Here is a 17,522-nt window from a genome sequence, read left to right as displayed (position 1 = left end):
TTTTTTCAGTTTTCATCTTTTCAATAGTGAATAAATATAGTAACCGCTCATTTTCTCAGGAAGAAATAGTTTTACTGTACTGTTTTAATAAAATTGATTCAGGTACAATACAATAATTAAGATTTTTTATTCCAGTCGCAAATAATTACAGATTATAGTTCTTTGGAAATTGTTATTGATGCCATTTTCAATTTGACACTCCAGAAAAGAATTTGAAGATTATTTCCAATCTTCAATACATCTTAAATAAAAAGACTAAGAATTTGTCAAAAATCACAGATTTCTTAGTATTTTTATTTAGTATGAATAATTACCACAATATCAACTACACAAGAAAAGAAGTTCAATAAATCTACAAAATTTTATGTCCAGTTAAATTTGAATAGCAATTAATTTAGCAAGAAATTACAACGTACCATGATACATTTTCGTCTCTAGAGAAGTCAATAAAGTCAATGAAAAATATTATGATTTTCAAAATATTTAACTCATGGAATCATATAAGAGGATTGAATGATCTAATACTAATAAATTGTTTTCAAATGTTGTTGTAGGATATGAAGTTCCTTGTATCCGCATTTCCACATTATTATTAATGTAAATGGAATGAGGAACACAATAATTGAACAAACAATTTGAAAAGAAGAAAACAATGCTGGTAGAGGCTCTATCTGTTTTCATCCCTCATTTGTTGTACAAATAACCTTCGTGTCGCTTATGTTAATAAACTATAACCTTCAACATTGTTATCAGGCATTCTTTCCAATACTCAAAACAAGTAAACATCCAAACTTATCATTTCAATTTCTTGGAAGCTCCCGTGGCCTCTATGTAGACTGTCAGCTCGGAAATATGTTTTGCTGATAAATATTGTCTACGGTCAGTACACCAACGTTACACTGATAACAACTTTGATGATTTTCTTTCATTTCTACTGGTTAATAATAATTAAGTGATAATATCATTCGGTATTGCAACATTGTATTGTACTGTACTTATTTAATAATAATTGCTGACCATGCTAGTCTGTCAAAAGCAGTAATAAGTCTTCTGCAAGTCTTTTTCATCAGCTTTCAATAATATTGTTTGCATACTTGTTGATAACGAGAGGCAGGCATCAGGCAGTGATTGATGTAAGCTGCAGGTCATGCCTGACCTCTGAACTCACACGGACCCTTTGACATTTCGTAATGCTTCATTGAGTATTTTGTTTTATTCAATTATTGAGCAATTATTGTTCACATAAGTTGGAAAATATATTGCAAAATGATAGGGATAATTAATTTATGAGTTTTCGACTATTGAGTATGATACATGAACCATTGATTGATGAAAAATATTGGATTAAGGTTTCATGAACCATTGATGAGTAGAATTGAATTAGGTCGCATTGTCACAGCAAAATTACTGTACTATGATTTTAATTTTCAAACTTTGTATCTTTTGGGAATTATTTATTTTTTATTTATTCATAGTAGACCTATTATCATACATAATACTATATTACTCTGTCATAATCACGAACTCAGTTGATCCATATTATTTATTTGATCACTGGTAAGCTTTAAATCACTTGAGAAGCTGCTTTATCCATTTAAATTCAATTTACCTGATTGAAATCTTTGGTCAAAACCATCATGGCCAACAATATTCCATTATAGAACATTAGAACATTCTAACATGATATTATCAATTCTTAAATCTCAATCAATCAATTAAATAAAACCTTAACATATTTTAAGTGAATTGTCATAATCAATTTCCTATACAGTATTAACATTCTTAATTCAAAATCTTGTGAGATTATTTTGGGTTTGAAATGTATGTGTTTAAAACTGCTGAAGAATCATAACCTCTTTTGGACTAATGTGCAATCAAAATTCGGGAATGGAATAGTGAGGGCTATAAGTCTGGTTTTCCGTTTCCATTCATTTTATGATTTAGTTGTTTTGTCATTGTTTTTAAAATGATTCAATAAATAAATATTTTACATAACCTTAACTTCAACATATACCCTAATATGATTCTCTATATTTTTAATTTGTATCATTTCTATAATTTTATGCTAAAATTTTGAGTCTTGAATCCAATTGACAGCTAAAATAAAATTGAGGCTAGGTAGAACCTTTCTGTAAGAGATTCCTCACCAATAAAAATCCATAAGAATATGTTGCTCTATGAATATTCTCGTACTATATTACATCTCTGTGAAGAAAGAACCAATTCTATTGTCAGAGAACTCGTGATCTTTTGAGAAGTTTCACCGTCAGAAATTTCTCTCAGGATACCGCAATGCAATTTGTTGTCACTAATAAATGCTAGAGGCGACCGACCGGCCAGCTGAGGGACCAGCTGTCAGCTGCCAGCCTCTGCTTCAGCTGATGCAAGATATCATCGCTGACAAGACAAGTGAGATGGAAGAAAGCTAGCTAGATGGCAAGAAAGCAAGACGGAAGTGTGTTGCAAGCTGCTCGCGGACTTTCTTCTGGATACATTGTCCTTTTCTTTAGATATCTCTCGCTTCAACCTCAATTATTTTGCCACTTTCCGGCTCCCCTCACCCAGTCATCTCGGTCAGCTGTTTAATTCAACTGTGCATCTATTCTACATTCGGGCACCGGCCACTCGATGGCAGGTCGTTGAACTGGCTTCTGGCACCTTACCTGCGCTGCCTCCACTCTACTTTATGAAACATTGCCAACACTGTTCTGTTGTGCAACTTGCAATCGATAGGCAATCGGTGGTGGAAAGGTAGCTCACCCCTACATCCAATGCACAGTTATTTCCATATTTTGTATCTTGCAACTTTTATTTTACTAAAAAATTAGCTCGAATAATGAATGGGTTTCAGCTTTCTAGGCCTGCACTTGATGCATGTCAACTTCCATCAGCCTCTCAAATTGTATTGAAAAAATTGAAAAATATAACTCTTTAAAAGCTTAAAGCTTCTCACAATGACACAATACAATATATTTTAAAAGTTTGGGAAACTTTTTTCATTGATACCGTTATAATGTTATTCAGTATTAAAATTTAAGAATACAGTAGAACTCCAATTAATTATCCGAACTCTGACTGTCCGAATCGCCGATTATCCGACACACTTTCAGAAAAAAAATTGTCCAAAAAAGTCTATTATTAGCACTTTATCAAAAAAAGTGCGCTATTATTCTTCCCCCCGCGAAGCCAGTGTTTGCGCGTTCGCTCACTATTGCGTGACCTGGCTGCCCGAAAACGAATGAAGACCGCAAAACAGCTTACATTGACGGAGATGTTTAAAAAACAATTATTTTTATTTCTAAACTTGTACATAAGTACATTTTATTTATATTTAAAACATGTGAAAATATCATGTTTCTTTCATTTAATTCAATAAAAAGATAGTGCAATATCAAAACGTAGCTTTTTTCTCACCAATGGCAATTTTTTTAGAAAAACTCCGATTATCAGAATATTTGATTATCCGAATGGGTCCCGGTCCCCATTAATTCGGATAATTTGAGTTCTACTGAGCGATGGCTGTTATTCTTTCTCAATCATATTTATATGATTTTCAATTGTATCCACAAATGAATAAATAATTAAAAATTCATAAAATTCCATGCAATATAGTAATGAGCTCAACTTAAGGCTGTGCAAAGGCTAAAAATAAACTTTCTACTCGTGATATTTTTCAAAGTTTTTCGATTTGTATATTATCAGGATATCAAAATGAAAAAGTTTTCTCAGGGAAACATTTTTTCCGATCATTACTTTTTGAGATATGAGCGCCTGAAGTTTGAATTTTTAGGACAAAACGTTTCAAATCCGGTAAGAGATAAATCCATGAGATTTGGAGGATGGATTCTTCATGGTATTGTTGATCTAGTAAAACAAAAAATTTTCTGAAAATATCAATTTTTGAAAAAGTTATTCAATTTACCAAAAATAACTCAACTAAAAGTTATTTTTAGTAAATTGAATAACTATCTTAAAAATTGATATTTCAAGAAAATTTCTGTATCACTAGATCAACAATACCTACCATGAAGAATTTATCCTTCAAATCTCATGGATTTATCTCTTACCGAATTTGAAATGTTCTGTCCCGAAAATTTTAAGTTTAGCCGCTCATGTCTCAAAAATTAATGATCGGAAGAAAAAATATTTTCTCGAGAAAACTTTTTCATTTTGATAGCTTGATGATATACAAATCGAAAAACTTTGAAAAATATCACCAGTAGGAAGTTTATTTTCAGCCTTTGCACAGTCTTAATTGAAGCCTCTCAACTTATTGATATAGATAGGTATGAACTGTCAGATCATTTGCGCAACAATTTATGTCGTTCACGCCGTCCTATCAATGCTTGTTTAGTGTGTGGGCATCCTGTTCTATATGGATCTCGATTTACTTGTAATGTATTGTTGTTAACCAATCATGTTTCGTGAAACAGGCCCAATGCCCAGTTTTGCTGAAATATCAGTAAAGATCTATCTACTTGGAAACATTCAAATACTATGTTTTCCAGAGAAAGAATATTTTTTCAAGTTTTTCGGTATGATAATGAACTTGAGCAGATCCCGTTGAAAGTCGTGGACGTTGAATGTTGAATGAGTAAGTTTTGTGTTGATCTTTTGTGTCATTGGCCTCTCTTCCTTTCAGTGACTCTCTCACTATCTTGTGAGTTATGACTTGTGAGCTTTAATCCGTCCATTTCTATATCCTATGGTCATGGTAACCTTTCTAAATCAGCGCATTTTTTAATACTGAGTGAACCGTTCCATTCCGGACTCTGAACTCCCCACAGTAGTTTTATATTATTTCTATTATGTATGATGTCTACTCAGAGAGTATGCTTGGGGTAATCCATTAAAGCTGCTTGCTATTCATTTATGTAAGCTTTATATAGATACCGCATTGTACCTATTGATATTATTCCAGTCACGAAAGTATAAAATGACTTCTGTCTTCAATTTTAAATATCCTATCTCTAAAGAGATAACTATTAACAATGGTAAATATGGTTACCATAACGTTACTATCTCATAATTCCAAATCTAAAAAAGAAATATTATATTATTTCTTATCTAGAAGTATACAAGAAAGTAGCCCAGAAAGTGCATCCCTCAAAATTAAAATTTCTCCTTTCTAGTCATTTCTTCCTCCCACTTTTTTCCCTCCTCTTCCTTCTCCTCCTCCTCCTCCTCCATCTCTGCTCCCACCACGTCCTCCTCCCCAAACATCTACTTCCTTCTCATCCTCCCATATATTTAGGGTTGTGTGGCAGAGAGGACCAGCAGTCCTAACTCCGCCCTAATAAAGGCATATAATCAATCAATCCATCTCCCTTTATGTCCTGCTTCCAAGTTATTGGTTATTCCCTCTTCAACATTTACCCTAACCCAACATTTACCCTAAGCATCAATAAGTAATTGCACAGTTCGAATAACAGTTGAATTACGAATATTGTGCAACAGTTAAGACTTCATGATTATTCATGACATTTGGGACTGGAAATTAAAAAGAACTCGAATGATTTGAAACACCAAACTCAAACTTCACAGATAGCCCTTTAAAAACCTTAATTGATTATTTTCAATCAGAATTTGTATAATTCTGCTTTTAAATATCTCATTATCTCACGTCTCTGAATATTTTTCTTGAAGAAAGCATGGATCCCATTGATCTGTGCAAGCAGAGAGGAGTTGGTAATTTAAAATGCAAGTTAGAGAGGAGTTAGAGGAGTTAGTAAGCAGAGAGGAGTTAAAGAGTTACTTATTTTATCTGTGGTGCAAGGAAACAAGGGTGTATCCCAGTTGCAAATCCTGTGTTACTAAGATTAATATCTAATAAATCAAATTTTTCCATGTAGAATAAATCATTTAGGAATAGAATTTAGCATCCATATTATATTGGCCCGAGTACTAACTTTCCGTGTTTATCTTCCTTTAATAGCTCATTTTTCAACGTGACACGAAATGCATAGAAGGAAATTAGGAAGTAAATATAAATTCTAATCCAAGATTAATTGAAAAACGAGAATTATGACAGTGGTTCAAGCTATATTGTTGAACATGCGTGTTTCAGGGGATGATAGCTGACATTGTGGTTGATGTACAAATACGGAAACGTAAATAATATTTTGAATGTTTGAGAAGTATTTTTAGTAGGTTGACTTCCTTGTGGCCCTAATATTTTCCATTCTTTATCATTATTGCTCTATCAAATTGTTACAGGCCACATAAAAATCCATTATACACGCCAGCCTTGCACGAGTCACGCCAAGTATCACCCTCAAACCTCGAACAAAGCAAAAGTCGACTTTCCTATTTACATTTCATTGCCTATTCTTTCTTATACCTCCACCTCCACCTCCACCTTTTACCCACAAACCAAAGTCCTGGATCGCCGCCATAAACTGTAATAGGCTCATTTTCAGGCACGTCGCTACTAAACTCGACTTTTTGTTGAATCAACTTTTCCATAGTAAACAAATTATTGTTTTATGTGTTTTTCATGTTGTTGAAATTTTGTGGAGGTATTTTTTCAGCATAGCCCTTCACTCACCTCTTCATGATTGATGTCTGTAATTCCAGCTTATTAAGGTGCACCCTATCTTTCTCGATATTAAAAAGTGTAGGCATATTTAAACATTTTCATTATAGAAACTCCAGATATTGCATTTTCTGAATACTTTTGGATTAACAATAATTTATTCAAGGGATATCCAAATCAGTCGTTTTTTTAATAATCTATTGTCAGTCGTTATAAATTAATGTCATTTCTTAATTCTTGACCGAACTTAGTGAGGCCTATGCTTCAACTCGATTTGCTTTTGTCTGTCTGTATGTAACGTGATTACGGCCAAACGTGTTGATAGAATTCGATGAGATTTGGCAGGAATATTCCTTTTTCAACTACGCGTCGATATATACACAAGGTTTTTTGAAATTTTGCATTTTAAGGAGATAAAATGAAAAGAAAAGGAATTCCTCCATACTCTGATATCACTATAAATATATATATATATATCATCTACTTTGAAGATAGGATCAATCAGACTTCAGAATTATTCATAATCAATCAGCTGACAAGTGGATTATTCATTGCATGCATTACAAAGATGGCTGGCCGTGTCTATTTCTATAAGGTATGGTTTCAATATTTTCTATGATGAGTGCCCATCAGTATCAATATTCTCACATTTGAAAAACAAATTCAATAGGTGATTGAAAATGAGAAAAATGATTAAATGAACTGGATAATGCTGAAGAAATTATAATATTCCTGATTGAAAAAAATTAATTTTAAAACAGTTGAGAAATATTTTTATCAGATGGAAAGATTATCACGAAACCGGATAAATCATATGGGATACAAATTCAAACGTGAACTGAGTTTATCAACATAAGTGAGTTTTTGATCTTGGAGAAAACAAATAACAGTTCTAAGGGTAAATTGTGATTCAACTGTGAATTGTAATTCAACTGAATCAACTAGAACAGGTGACATCAGATACTTGTGGATGAGAAAACTGCGTGAGGTCTACTGTTCACAGAACTACTAGTTTAATGTTCTTGACAAAATAATGGAAATTTGAGTTCCACATACATATGTATAATGTCTATATAATCATAATGTACATGATATATGTTTAATGTCTACACGTTAATACATGTTTATAACAACTGAATTTACTAATAAGTTTGGAGATAACAAATGAACTTGTCGATATTGGTTGAATCAATCATATTGAGCCTAGTCTTATTTATTATTAATTCAACAAGAACTGTTAAATTCATGAAATTAAACTTTCTCTTTGAAGACTCTGATAAATATCTTTGTTTGTTGCTTGGAAACCAGTAATTGGTTGATTCTTTTAATCATGTTTTCTTTGGATTGGAGCTTTGCCAAGTTGAACCCTCCTCACCTTTAATTTCAGTTGTTCATGAGAGAGGATTATTATTAAAAATATCCTCGACATAAATTAAAACTAATAATTCTGACGCCTTCAAAGTTGATGTTGTTTTTCAACAATGGTGTATAAAAATTAATATTTCCAACTCATCAAAGTTTCTCCATTCTAAGTGTAGCCGGGTTGTCCATCAATGTGCTCTTATGACACTTATCATCATTATCTACGCCCTGCAATACTTAATAGCCTCCTATTCACTAGTCTGTACATGCTGAATGTTGTATCTCATTCTATGTTTATTTAGAGAATATTTGCATAGCCTCAATACATGAATCTGTGCTTTTTGTGAGTGTAGCCCACACAATGCTGGGTCGCTTTCTTATCAGTGATTTATGTAACCTTATAGAAGAAGCGAGTGTCGAAACAAAACATCTCCTCCGGTTGAGTGTGACCCAAATTTGAAGAAGGTACATCTTATCCTAGAAATACTACTTCAGACCTTGATGTGATTCTGAACTATGTCTAGCCGGTCTAGCTCAATCTGTCTTGTCAGCATCATTCTTGACTTGACAATATAATGACGACCCAAAATTTGTGTTTACAATATAGGAGTAGTAATTTATCTTACAAACTTGTCTCAAGTATTATTAAAACTGAAGAAATAATTTATTTATAAATGTATGATACTCCACTCATAAGGAAATTGGTTTTATGAGACGGAGTGTTGCAATACAGAACTTTGAGTAGCAGGAGTAGCACATTGAAAAACATAGGTACAAATTCTGTTCATAACTACATACAACGCTGCCTTTGTTCTATGGAAAAGTGATTTCGGATTACTAAATAGGCTACAATAAATACTTTTGTTTTATTTCAAGTAGATACTTCAGTGATTTGACGTGAATTTTATGGGTTTTCTAATTTATCCAGTTCCTATGTTCTATGTAATTTATCCTTAGTTCATTACATTTTATATTTTTCTACAGATTTTAGAATTTATCAATTTCTTCAACCTAAGACCTTACCAGAAAATATACTGTACGAAATCTACTTCATTATAACTCGGATTCTAGGACACTTATAAATCCAATAGGCCTTTTGAAACCTTTGGTTTTAAACCGGGCCTTAGATTTTCTCTTTCACAACTTAATTCGCAGAGTATTTATTTGATCAATCGTTATCTATACTTATCCATCCAATATGACGAACACTAATGTAGATGAATAGATTAGGTAATGTTACAAGGAATAAAACACAAACAATTTTATTGGTAGAATATTTTTTTATACTTTGAAGCATTATGAATAACGAGAAAATATAAATGTTGAAAGATGGTCAAACCACAGAATATATTTTATGCCCTGTTGCTTCAATTTGAAAGTGATGAATATTGAATAATTCAACAGGTAAATTGCTTCATTTTAGTGGATTGAACTCGATCAATCATTTAACCTGGGTAAATAACTTTGTGCTGTTGAATGCAAATTGAACGGTGAGGGTGCGACATGAATTCTGTCGATGAGAACTGAATACAAATTGCAATTTTAATTTCCGTCACTGGCAATTCGTTATTTGACCGCTACTATCACGTGCAATCCACACCGCACTGCACACCCTCCTATCAACATACTGTTTCCTCTGATTCTATCATTTCCGCTATTTTCATTTGGTTACTTGGAAGCTCTTTCCAATGAATCAAACCGATTTCAGTCTCTCGTTAAAATTTTAACGAGTTTTGGTGATTGCGCTGTTGCCGATTGCCAATCGCTGATAACGACCCTTCAATTTTCAAGTAATAACTTGGCTTTTGATTGGTGTGCACCCTGAATGGAACTGCGAGGCCTGCAGGAGGCAGCGAGGCACCCTCAACCCCCAACTAACACTGGGTCCACTCTCAGGGTCGACTTTTTCAATAATAAAGTTAAAGATAATCTTTCATGTGTCCTGCGCCCCAATTTCAATTTATTTTCCTCTCATTCAAAATAGATCTTTCCTAACACTTTGTACACTTCCATTCACGAGCCCAATTGAATCTTCAACTGTTAATAGACAGTTCATTGAAAGGAGAGACAAAAAATAAAGTTCGCTCTTGAAGTATAAAAGTAAAGACTCATATCAGCTCATTTCATGCGCATTTTATACTTATTTCTTAGCTTAGATATTCTCATTAGCCTACTTCGTAAACAAGCGTAAACTTCATGTTTCGTTTCTCCTTTCTATGAACAGAACATAGCTTCTAACAATATGCCGTATTATGTTTCCATTCTATTATTGTTCAAAATATAGCCCACTATTCAACTCTTATATTATTTTTATAGATTTTAGAATTTATCAATTTCTTCAACCTAAGACCTTACCAGAAATATACTGTACGAAATCTACTTCATTATAACTCGGATTCTAGGACACTTATAATCCAATAGGCCTTTTGAAACCTTTGGTTTTAAACCGGGCCTTAGATTTTCTCTTTCACAACTTAATTCGCAGAGTATTTATTTGATCAATCGTTATCTATACTTATCCATCCAATATGACGAACACTAATGTAGATGAATAGATTAGGTAATGTTACAAGGAATAAAACACAAACAATTTTATTGGTAGAATATTTTTTTATACTTTGAAGCATTATGAATAACGAGAAAATATAAATGTTGAAAGATGGTCAAACCACAGAATATATTTTATGCCCTGTTGCTTCAATTTGAAAGTGATGAATATTGAATAATTCAACAGGTAAATTGCTTCATTTTAGTGGATTGAACTCGATCAATCATTTAACCTGGGTAAATAACTTTGTGCTGTTGAATGCAAATTGAACGGTGAGGGTGCGACATGAATTCTGTCGATGAGAACTGAATACAAATTGCAATTTTAATTTCCGTCACTGGCAATTCGTTATTTGACCGCTACTATCACGTGCAATCCACACCGCACTGCACACCCTCCTATCAACATACTGTTTCCTCTGATTCTATCATTTCCGCTATTTTCATTTGGTTACTTGGAAGCTCTTTCCAATGAATCAACCGATTTCAGTCTCTCGTTAAAATTTTAACGAGTTTTGGTGATTGCGCTGTTGCCGATTGCCAATCGCTGATAACGACCCTTCAATTTTCAAGTAATAACTTGGCTTTTGATTGGTGTGCACCCTGAATGGAACTGCGAGGCCTGCAGGAGGCAGCGAGGCACCCTCAACCCCCAACTAACACTGGGTCCACTCTCAGGGTCGACTTTTTCAATAATAAAGTTAAAGATAATCTTTCATGTGTCCTGCGCCCCAATTTCAATTTATTTTCCTCTCATTCAAAATAGATCTTTCCTAACACTTTGTACACTTCCATTCACGAGCCCAATTGAATCTTCAACTGTTAATAGACAGTTCATTGAAAGGAGAGACAAAAAATAAAGTTCGCTCTTGAAGTATAAAAGTAAAGACTCATATCAGCTCATTTCATGCGCATTTTATACTTATTTCTTAGCTTAGATATTCTCATTAGCCTACTTCGTAAACAAGCGTAAACTTCATGTTTCGTTTCTCCTTTCTATGAACAGAACATAGCTTCTAACAATATGCCGTATTATGTTTCCATTCTATTATTGTTCAAAATATAGCCCACTATTCAACTCTTATATTATTTTTATAGAGTATTTAGATCCAATTCATTCACGACAATTGAATTGCTGTGACAGCAAAGTAAGCGAAATCCTACGTAAAAGATGGAAGTTGAAAACAATGTTATTATTGAAAACATCAGACCATTGAAAAATATAAGCTATCTTTGTATATAATAATCTTATTAATGTACAGTAATAATTTCATTTATAAAAACTTGTAGTACCCTTTTATTGAACAATTTTAAAAACTTTAAAACATTTCAACGACTAGTTTCGACCCACTTTGACCATTTTAAAGTTAAAATGTAAAAATAAACAAGTTGATCCTAGTTGTTAAAATGTTTTAATAAAAAGGTTCTACAGGCTATTTATATTGTTTTATCAATTTGAATAAAGTAGCCCATATAAGTGAAGTGATTTTAGTAATTCCATTATATCCTGTTTTATCAGACGCTGACGGGAACCAAGTGGCGGAGAATCAGGTTGAAGACAAAATGTACCTTCTATTAGCCTAATTGTTTCAATAATTCTAATGAATTTAAACTTTGTAAATAGGATGGGGTTTCATAAATTTGACAAAATACTCTGGATCCAAATTCTTGGGTTGTTTGTTGACAAGCAGAGAAAGTTGAATTCCATGAATGGGGGAGCAAAGTGAACTTAAATTCTACAATTTTATATCCCGAGTATACAGTAATCTTGAAATAACCACATCTTGAACTCCTGATTATGAGAAAAGTGTTCTAGTTCCACAATCTTTCGTTTTTCCATGAATTTAATTTTGTATTTGAATATTTTAATCACTGTATTTCTTTTTCTCCATAGGTATGGATGGAAACAAGAAATGGACGAATGTACAGGTCTATGTGTAGAAGAAGTGTGAGTACTGTCATATTTATTTCACATTTTTGAGTTATCCATTATGAGTTGTCTTGAAAGACTCCATACTGCTTTGGTGATGTTTCATCGATCTAATCCAGTGAATTTTGTGGGAGTGTTTACTCCAGAGGAATGCTCCGCTGCTTGTGACTTTCAAAATTACAAAATGCATTGTCTTATGAGGGGGGGATCTCTCTGTTTATCCTCCCTGCTTTCCGCTATTCTGTTAGTTTCTTTTTGACAAGCCCTTCCTCCGCCTGTTCTTATTCCTTTGTTTGATCTTTCCCCTCTCATTTTTCCACTATTCACTGAAAGGTAGGACCCTATTCGATCCAAACAACAGATACTACAATGAAATTTTGAAAGGGTTTGCATCATACTAGATTTGCATCATATAAGTAAGCTACTTCATTTCCAGTTGAACTTTCATCATAAAAATCTGAAATAATTTACTAGATCAGTACTTTTATTCCAACTGATAACTCATTAAATGAAAATAATAATAATTGATATCGATTCATTCACACGAGTTGTTTGTAACAAACAATTTCAATTGAAAAATAAGTTTGTTTCACGCCTTAAAACTCAATAACAAGGTCGGTTGTACGGTAGTTATAGCAAGGGGATTGATAACCTCTCAATTTTCAATTCCACGAAATTGAAGTTTGCTGCTCTAGCCTATATGTTGGATTGGATGATGAAATATTATGTCTGCCATCATAAATTGCCTAGTATTTATAATATACCAAATAAAGTACTAAATAATATTCCAAATATATTTATGATTTATTCCATAATTCTAAGTGCCAGTTGCACAAAAGCCGGTTAAATTTTAATCGTGATTAATTTCATGAGAACCAATCAGGGGAGCCTCCTTTTCGAAAAAGCCTTCTCTGATTGGTTCTCATGAAATTAATCACGATTAAAATTTAACCAGCTTTTGTGGAACCGGTCCTAAGTATTTAAAAATAGTCCCAAGACTACAAGTGATTGCAAGTAGATTCCTAATCTTTGCAACTTCAGTTTACAGGCCCATGTGTCCTCATTCTCAATAATCTGATGTGCTGTTTGAATGGAATATTAATATCATTCTCACACGATTCAGATTGAGAATGGTCTCAATGCTATTGTATTTTCCTACAGTTACGTTGAAAAGTGGCCATTGCTGCACTGATTACAGAACGCAAAGAATCACTTTTCCGCTCTAGTGCGGGAAAAATTTTTCTGCACTCCAGATTTGCAACATGGCAACGCAAAATACTTAGTAGGTTATATGGAGCAACAGTGCAGCAAAATCAAAATGAAGTTGGTAACAGTGACTGCTGTGGCTGCTATAGTGAACAGAGGTGCAACCAAGCACAACGCGCTAATTATTATTCATTATATATTATAACCAAGGACAACGAGGACTTTAGGATTTTAGGATTAAGGTTTTTATCAATAATAAAATTACACAGAAAAACATTTGATGCATTTCAGGCAATTTTACCCATAATTACCCACTTTTCATATTCAATGGTAACTGTAGGAAAAACTTAATGTGAAATACGTGCGCAAAGTTCCTCTGCTGCACTCAAGAAACCATTCCGCCCTCGCCTACGGCTCGGGCGTAAACGTTTCTTTCGGTGCAGCAAACTGTCACTTTGCGCACTAGTTGCACAAATAACTATTTCATTTTTAGCCGCCTAACAACCAGGCTTTTCAGCTTCAGAAGTCTCGTTTCCAAAAGAAATAATATGGTTAATACGAGTTTACCGGTTTTGGAAAAAATTGTACTCGATTGATTTCATTCATTTATTCCAAATGTTTTATATCGATTTGTCTTTGATTATAGTTTTCCAACTTTGCCTAATGAGTTTCACTCGGAAGCTAAATTATACAGTTATCATTTATGTTCTTTAAACTTCATACTGATCACTGTCAATGTCAATGATTAGTGAGATAGATTATAGGGTAAAGCTACCAGTTGTAATGTAGTCTCAAATTTTAAATTTTACATTGGCGTTTTTGTTGGTTGACCTGTAATCACACGTCAACTTGCGTGTGGGTGTCGAATTTGTTATTATAGAGATTTGAGCAGCATGCGGCTAACCCACTCGTTATATTATAATTCGTGTCGGGTTTTTTAGCTGTTGCGTTCGAATTGATTTTATCTCAAGTAATATTTTATGCTTAGCACATGAAGTCGCTTCTAAGCTCTAATTATAATCCATCTTTTTAAATGTCACCCTCTGACACAAATTGAATTAGTTTTGAATTACATGCAAGAGTGACATTGTGATGAATTAATATACCCTATCTATTTTTTTACAAATTTGAGCATTGGCTATAATAATAAATAATAACAACCAACGTTATAAAATATAAACTATAGATAAACTATTAAAAATGCACTTATGTATAAGAGGTGAAGTTAATTTTGAATGTTAATTTCCTCTCTGTGAATTATCGGCTGGAACAATGAAATTGAATTCTAGAATTGAAATCTACATTCATTTTATTGTGCTAGATTATCCTGAAATGACATCTTCCAAGATACTGTATCAAATTTAATATGATGTTTCCTTCTTTTAATACAGGAAGAATAAATTATAGCCTTATTTCGTTTCATGATTTATCTCAATATTATGTGAATAATACATTCCATACCGTAACCAATGAAAAATAACGTAAAATTCCTGGAAAACTAAGCTTCTCAATTATTAAGCTTCGTAATTATTAAACTAAGCTTCTTGCATTATTTTTTGTTCAATTCATGGCTTTGAATGTTTTCCCAACTTTTTTACAGAATCGAAATATATCGAGAAAAAATTCAGATTGGCTGTTGCCATTCTCATGTACATAAATTATAATTTCAATTGTCAGTATCTATTGGTCAATTGCCATGGCCTCTGATCTGACATTGACATTTTCAATTACATTACTGCATTTTTTTTCGATGGAAATTCAGAAATTTCATGAATTCAGTCTAATTCTGGATTTGTAGTAGGATTTTGGTTTTTGCTCTCCTATTTTAATAAATTTTAATTTTGTAGATCTTATCTCAAGGGGATTCTCATTGGTATTTTGGTATTTACTGATGTGAGAATGAGTAACCGTCAAGATAAGACTGTCAGTCATAATCAAGTACAAGCATAGGTCAGCGAAGGATAAATTTGATAAATGTACTGTCACATAAATTAGAAGGGCTTCCACTCTATAATTCTGATTATAAATGAATTATGATAATATTCTGATTATTAATTCTGATTATCAATGAAACCTATTGAATTTGTTGTTCATATCTATAATAATCTACTTGGCATAGCTATAGTGCGGTCCACGTTATAATGACAGTGGATAAAGATAGAAGAATAGCGATGCCGATTCTCTGCATTGATTAATTATATTTCTACACTGTCAAAAACATAATTGGCATCGTTGTGGACCTAGAAAAGAATAGTAACACCGGCTTTGTCGAATAATAGACAAGGATAGCGAAACCTAAGATGATCAAATACTGTTATTATAACGTGGACCTCACTATAGATAAAATGATTAGAAAAATATCTCGAGTTTTTTTCTACCCAATTTAGATGATACTGGGTTTGGGTATAGGCTATTGTTAAATTATGTGCATATGTATCTATGGTTTATTTATGGTAGTATCATAGACAAATGAATTTGAAGTGAGTATTCACTAGTATAATAATGTTTCTTATTTGAGAAATGTCCTTTTTCAAGAAACATAAAACGTGACTATTATAGGTGTCGGTTACCAGATATGAACGAAATATCTGAAATATCTCTGCTGTTACTGACATCTTAGAATTTTGTGCCTAATACATTTTATGGATTGATTGATTGAGTACTTTTAGATTACAATATATACTGGCTTATACACTTATATACAATAGCTTACAATACAGCAAAATTATATATGAATTTACATAATATAGACTAAGAAAATAATTATTGAACTGTATATGATATGAAAAAGCAATTTGTAATATAATATAATAACTATAGATAATTATATTGTTATACATCTACATAAATTGGCGGAGCTTTGGACATATCAATGTCCATTCTTCGGAAAGAATATTAAAAATATCCTCCCCACTAACTCACTACCAAAACGTTAATTTCATTAATTAAAATAAGGATTTATTTATTAATGGAAATATTGTAACAGTTTTAATTAATATTAATATTCAAGAGAAAAAACAGAAAATTGATAAAGTAAAATGATTATATAGGTAGATAAAATCAAATTATTGATTAATAAAATGAAGTAGGCTGAAAGTAGATCAGGGTTATCAACTTTCAGTAATATACAGCAGTATTTAGTGGATAATTGAAAAAACATTGAAACAATTCAAAAATGGATGTGAGGATTTGATGCGGAGAGATTTTCAGTGTTCTGAATCTTCTCGATTGTTAAAAATGTTTTGTAATGACAAAATCAAGGTAATATTAACCAGCTTACTTACACAGTTGATGAATTTAGTTAGACTTTTCAGAGATGTTAGAGCAGCTTCATATAAAAACTATATAACAGCTTTCAAAATTTAAAATATTTGAACCACACCACGTTTGTTCTCCCCGAAGTAGTTGTAGCTTGCTCGAACAATAAATAATTATTAATTCAGTTCAAAACTGGGATTATTATGAGTTGGAACTTGGAAGTTGAGCTTTTTCAGCAGGCAGCCGCAACGACCATAGGTGGGTGTTTTCAGACGAATAAGTTCGCTGAGTTTGCGTAAAATAAATCTATATCGAGGTAATTAAAGTTGGACAGTTTGATTAATGCACCAGAGAAGATTCCAAGTTCATTAGTTCCTAATCCTCTGGGTATTCTACAGGAATTACAAACTTCTTCAATTCATAATTCAAGTAATTTTTAATTCGAAATGCACCACGATCAAGAGCCTTCGACTTCAATGAAGTTGAACTTTCCATCGACTGTGCTATTCTTAATTAAAGTCTGCAAAATTCACTTAATCGTTTTCGGGAGAGGGCTCTTGTTTTAGTTTGAGGGTCTAGAGCGCTGAAAAACTTCTCAACATTATTATTTGATTCTTCACTCCAAGAAGAATTCTTGGCTTATTATGTGTTTGACGGCGACTGAAATGAGTTTTTGAAGTGGAA

At 32.8% G+C, this 17,522-nt stretch overlaps 1 protein-coding gene across 2 annotated transcripts in view; it reads left to right on the top strand.

Moving 5' to 3' along the window:
- The window catches only part of LOC111062214 (sestrin homolog), a 145,901-nt gene that overhangs the window by 89,164 nt on the left and 39,215 nt on the right, over positions 1-17,522 (top strand). The window contains exon 2 of one of the 2 annotated variants that reach the window (XM_039420451.1): positions 12,339-12,392. The exons of the other annotated variant lie outside the window; for it this stretch is intronic. Within the exon in view, the coding sequence (XP_039276385.1) occupies positions 12,339-12,392 (54 nt within the window). The remainder of the gene's footprint in view (positions 1-12,338; positions 12,393-17,522) is intronic. 2 annotated transcript variants of the gene reach the window in all.

This window comes from Nilaparvata lugens, chromosome 2 (assembly GCF_014356525.2).
Source record: "Nilaparvata lugens isolate BPH chromosome 2, ASM1435652v1, whole genome shotgun sequence".
Lineage (NCBI taxonomy): Eukaryota > Metazoa > Arthropoda > Insecta > Hemiptera > Delphacidae > Nilaparvata > Nilaparvata lugens.
The sequence above is the reverse complement of the archived record's forward strand: the minus strand, read 5'-3'. Positions and strand labels throughout refer to the sequence as shown.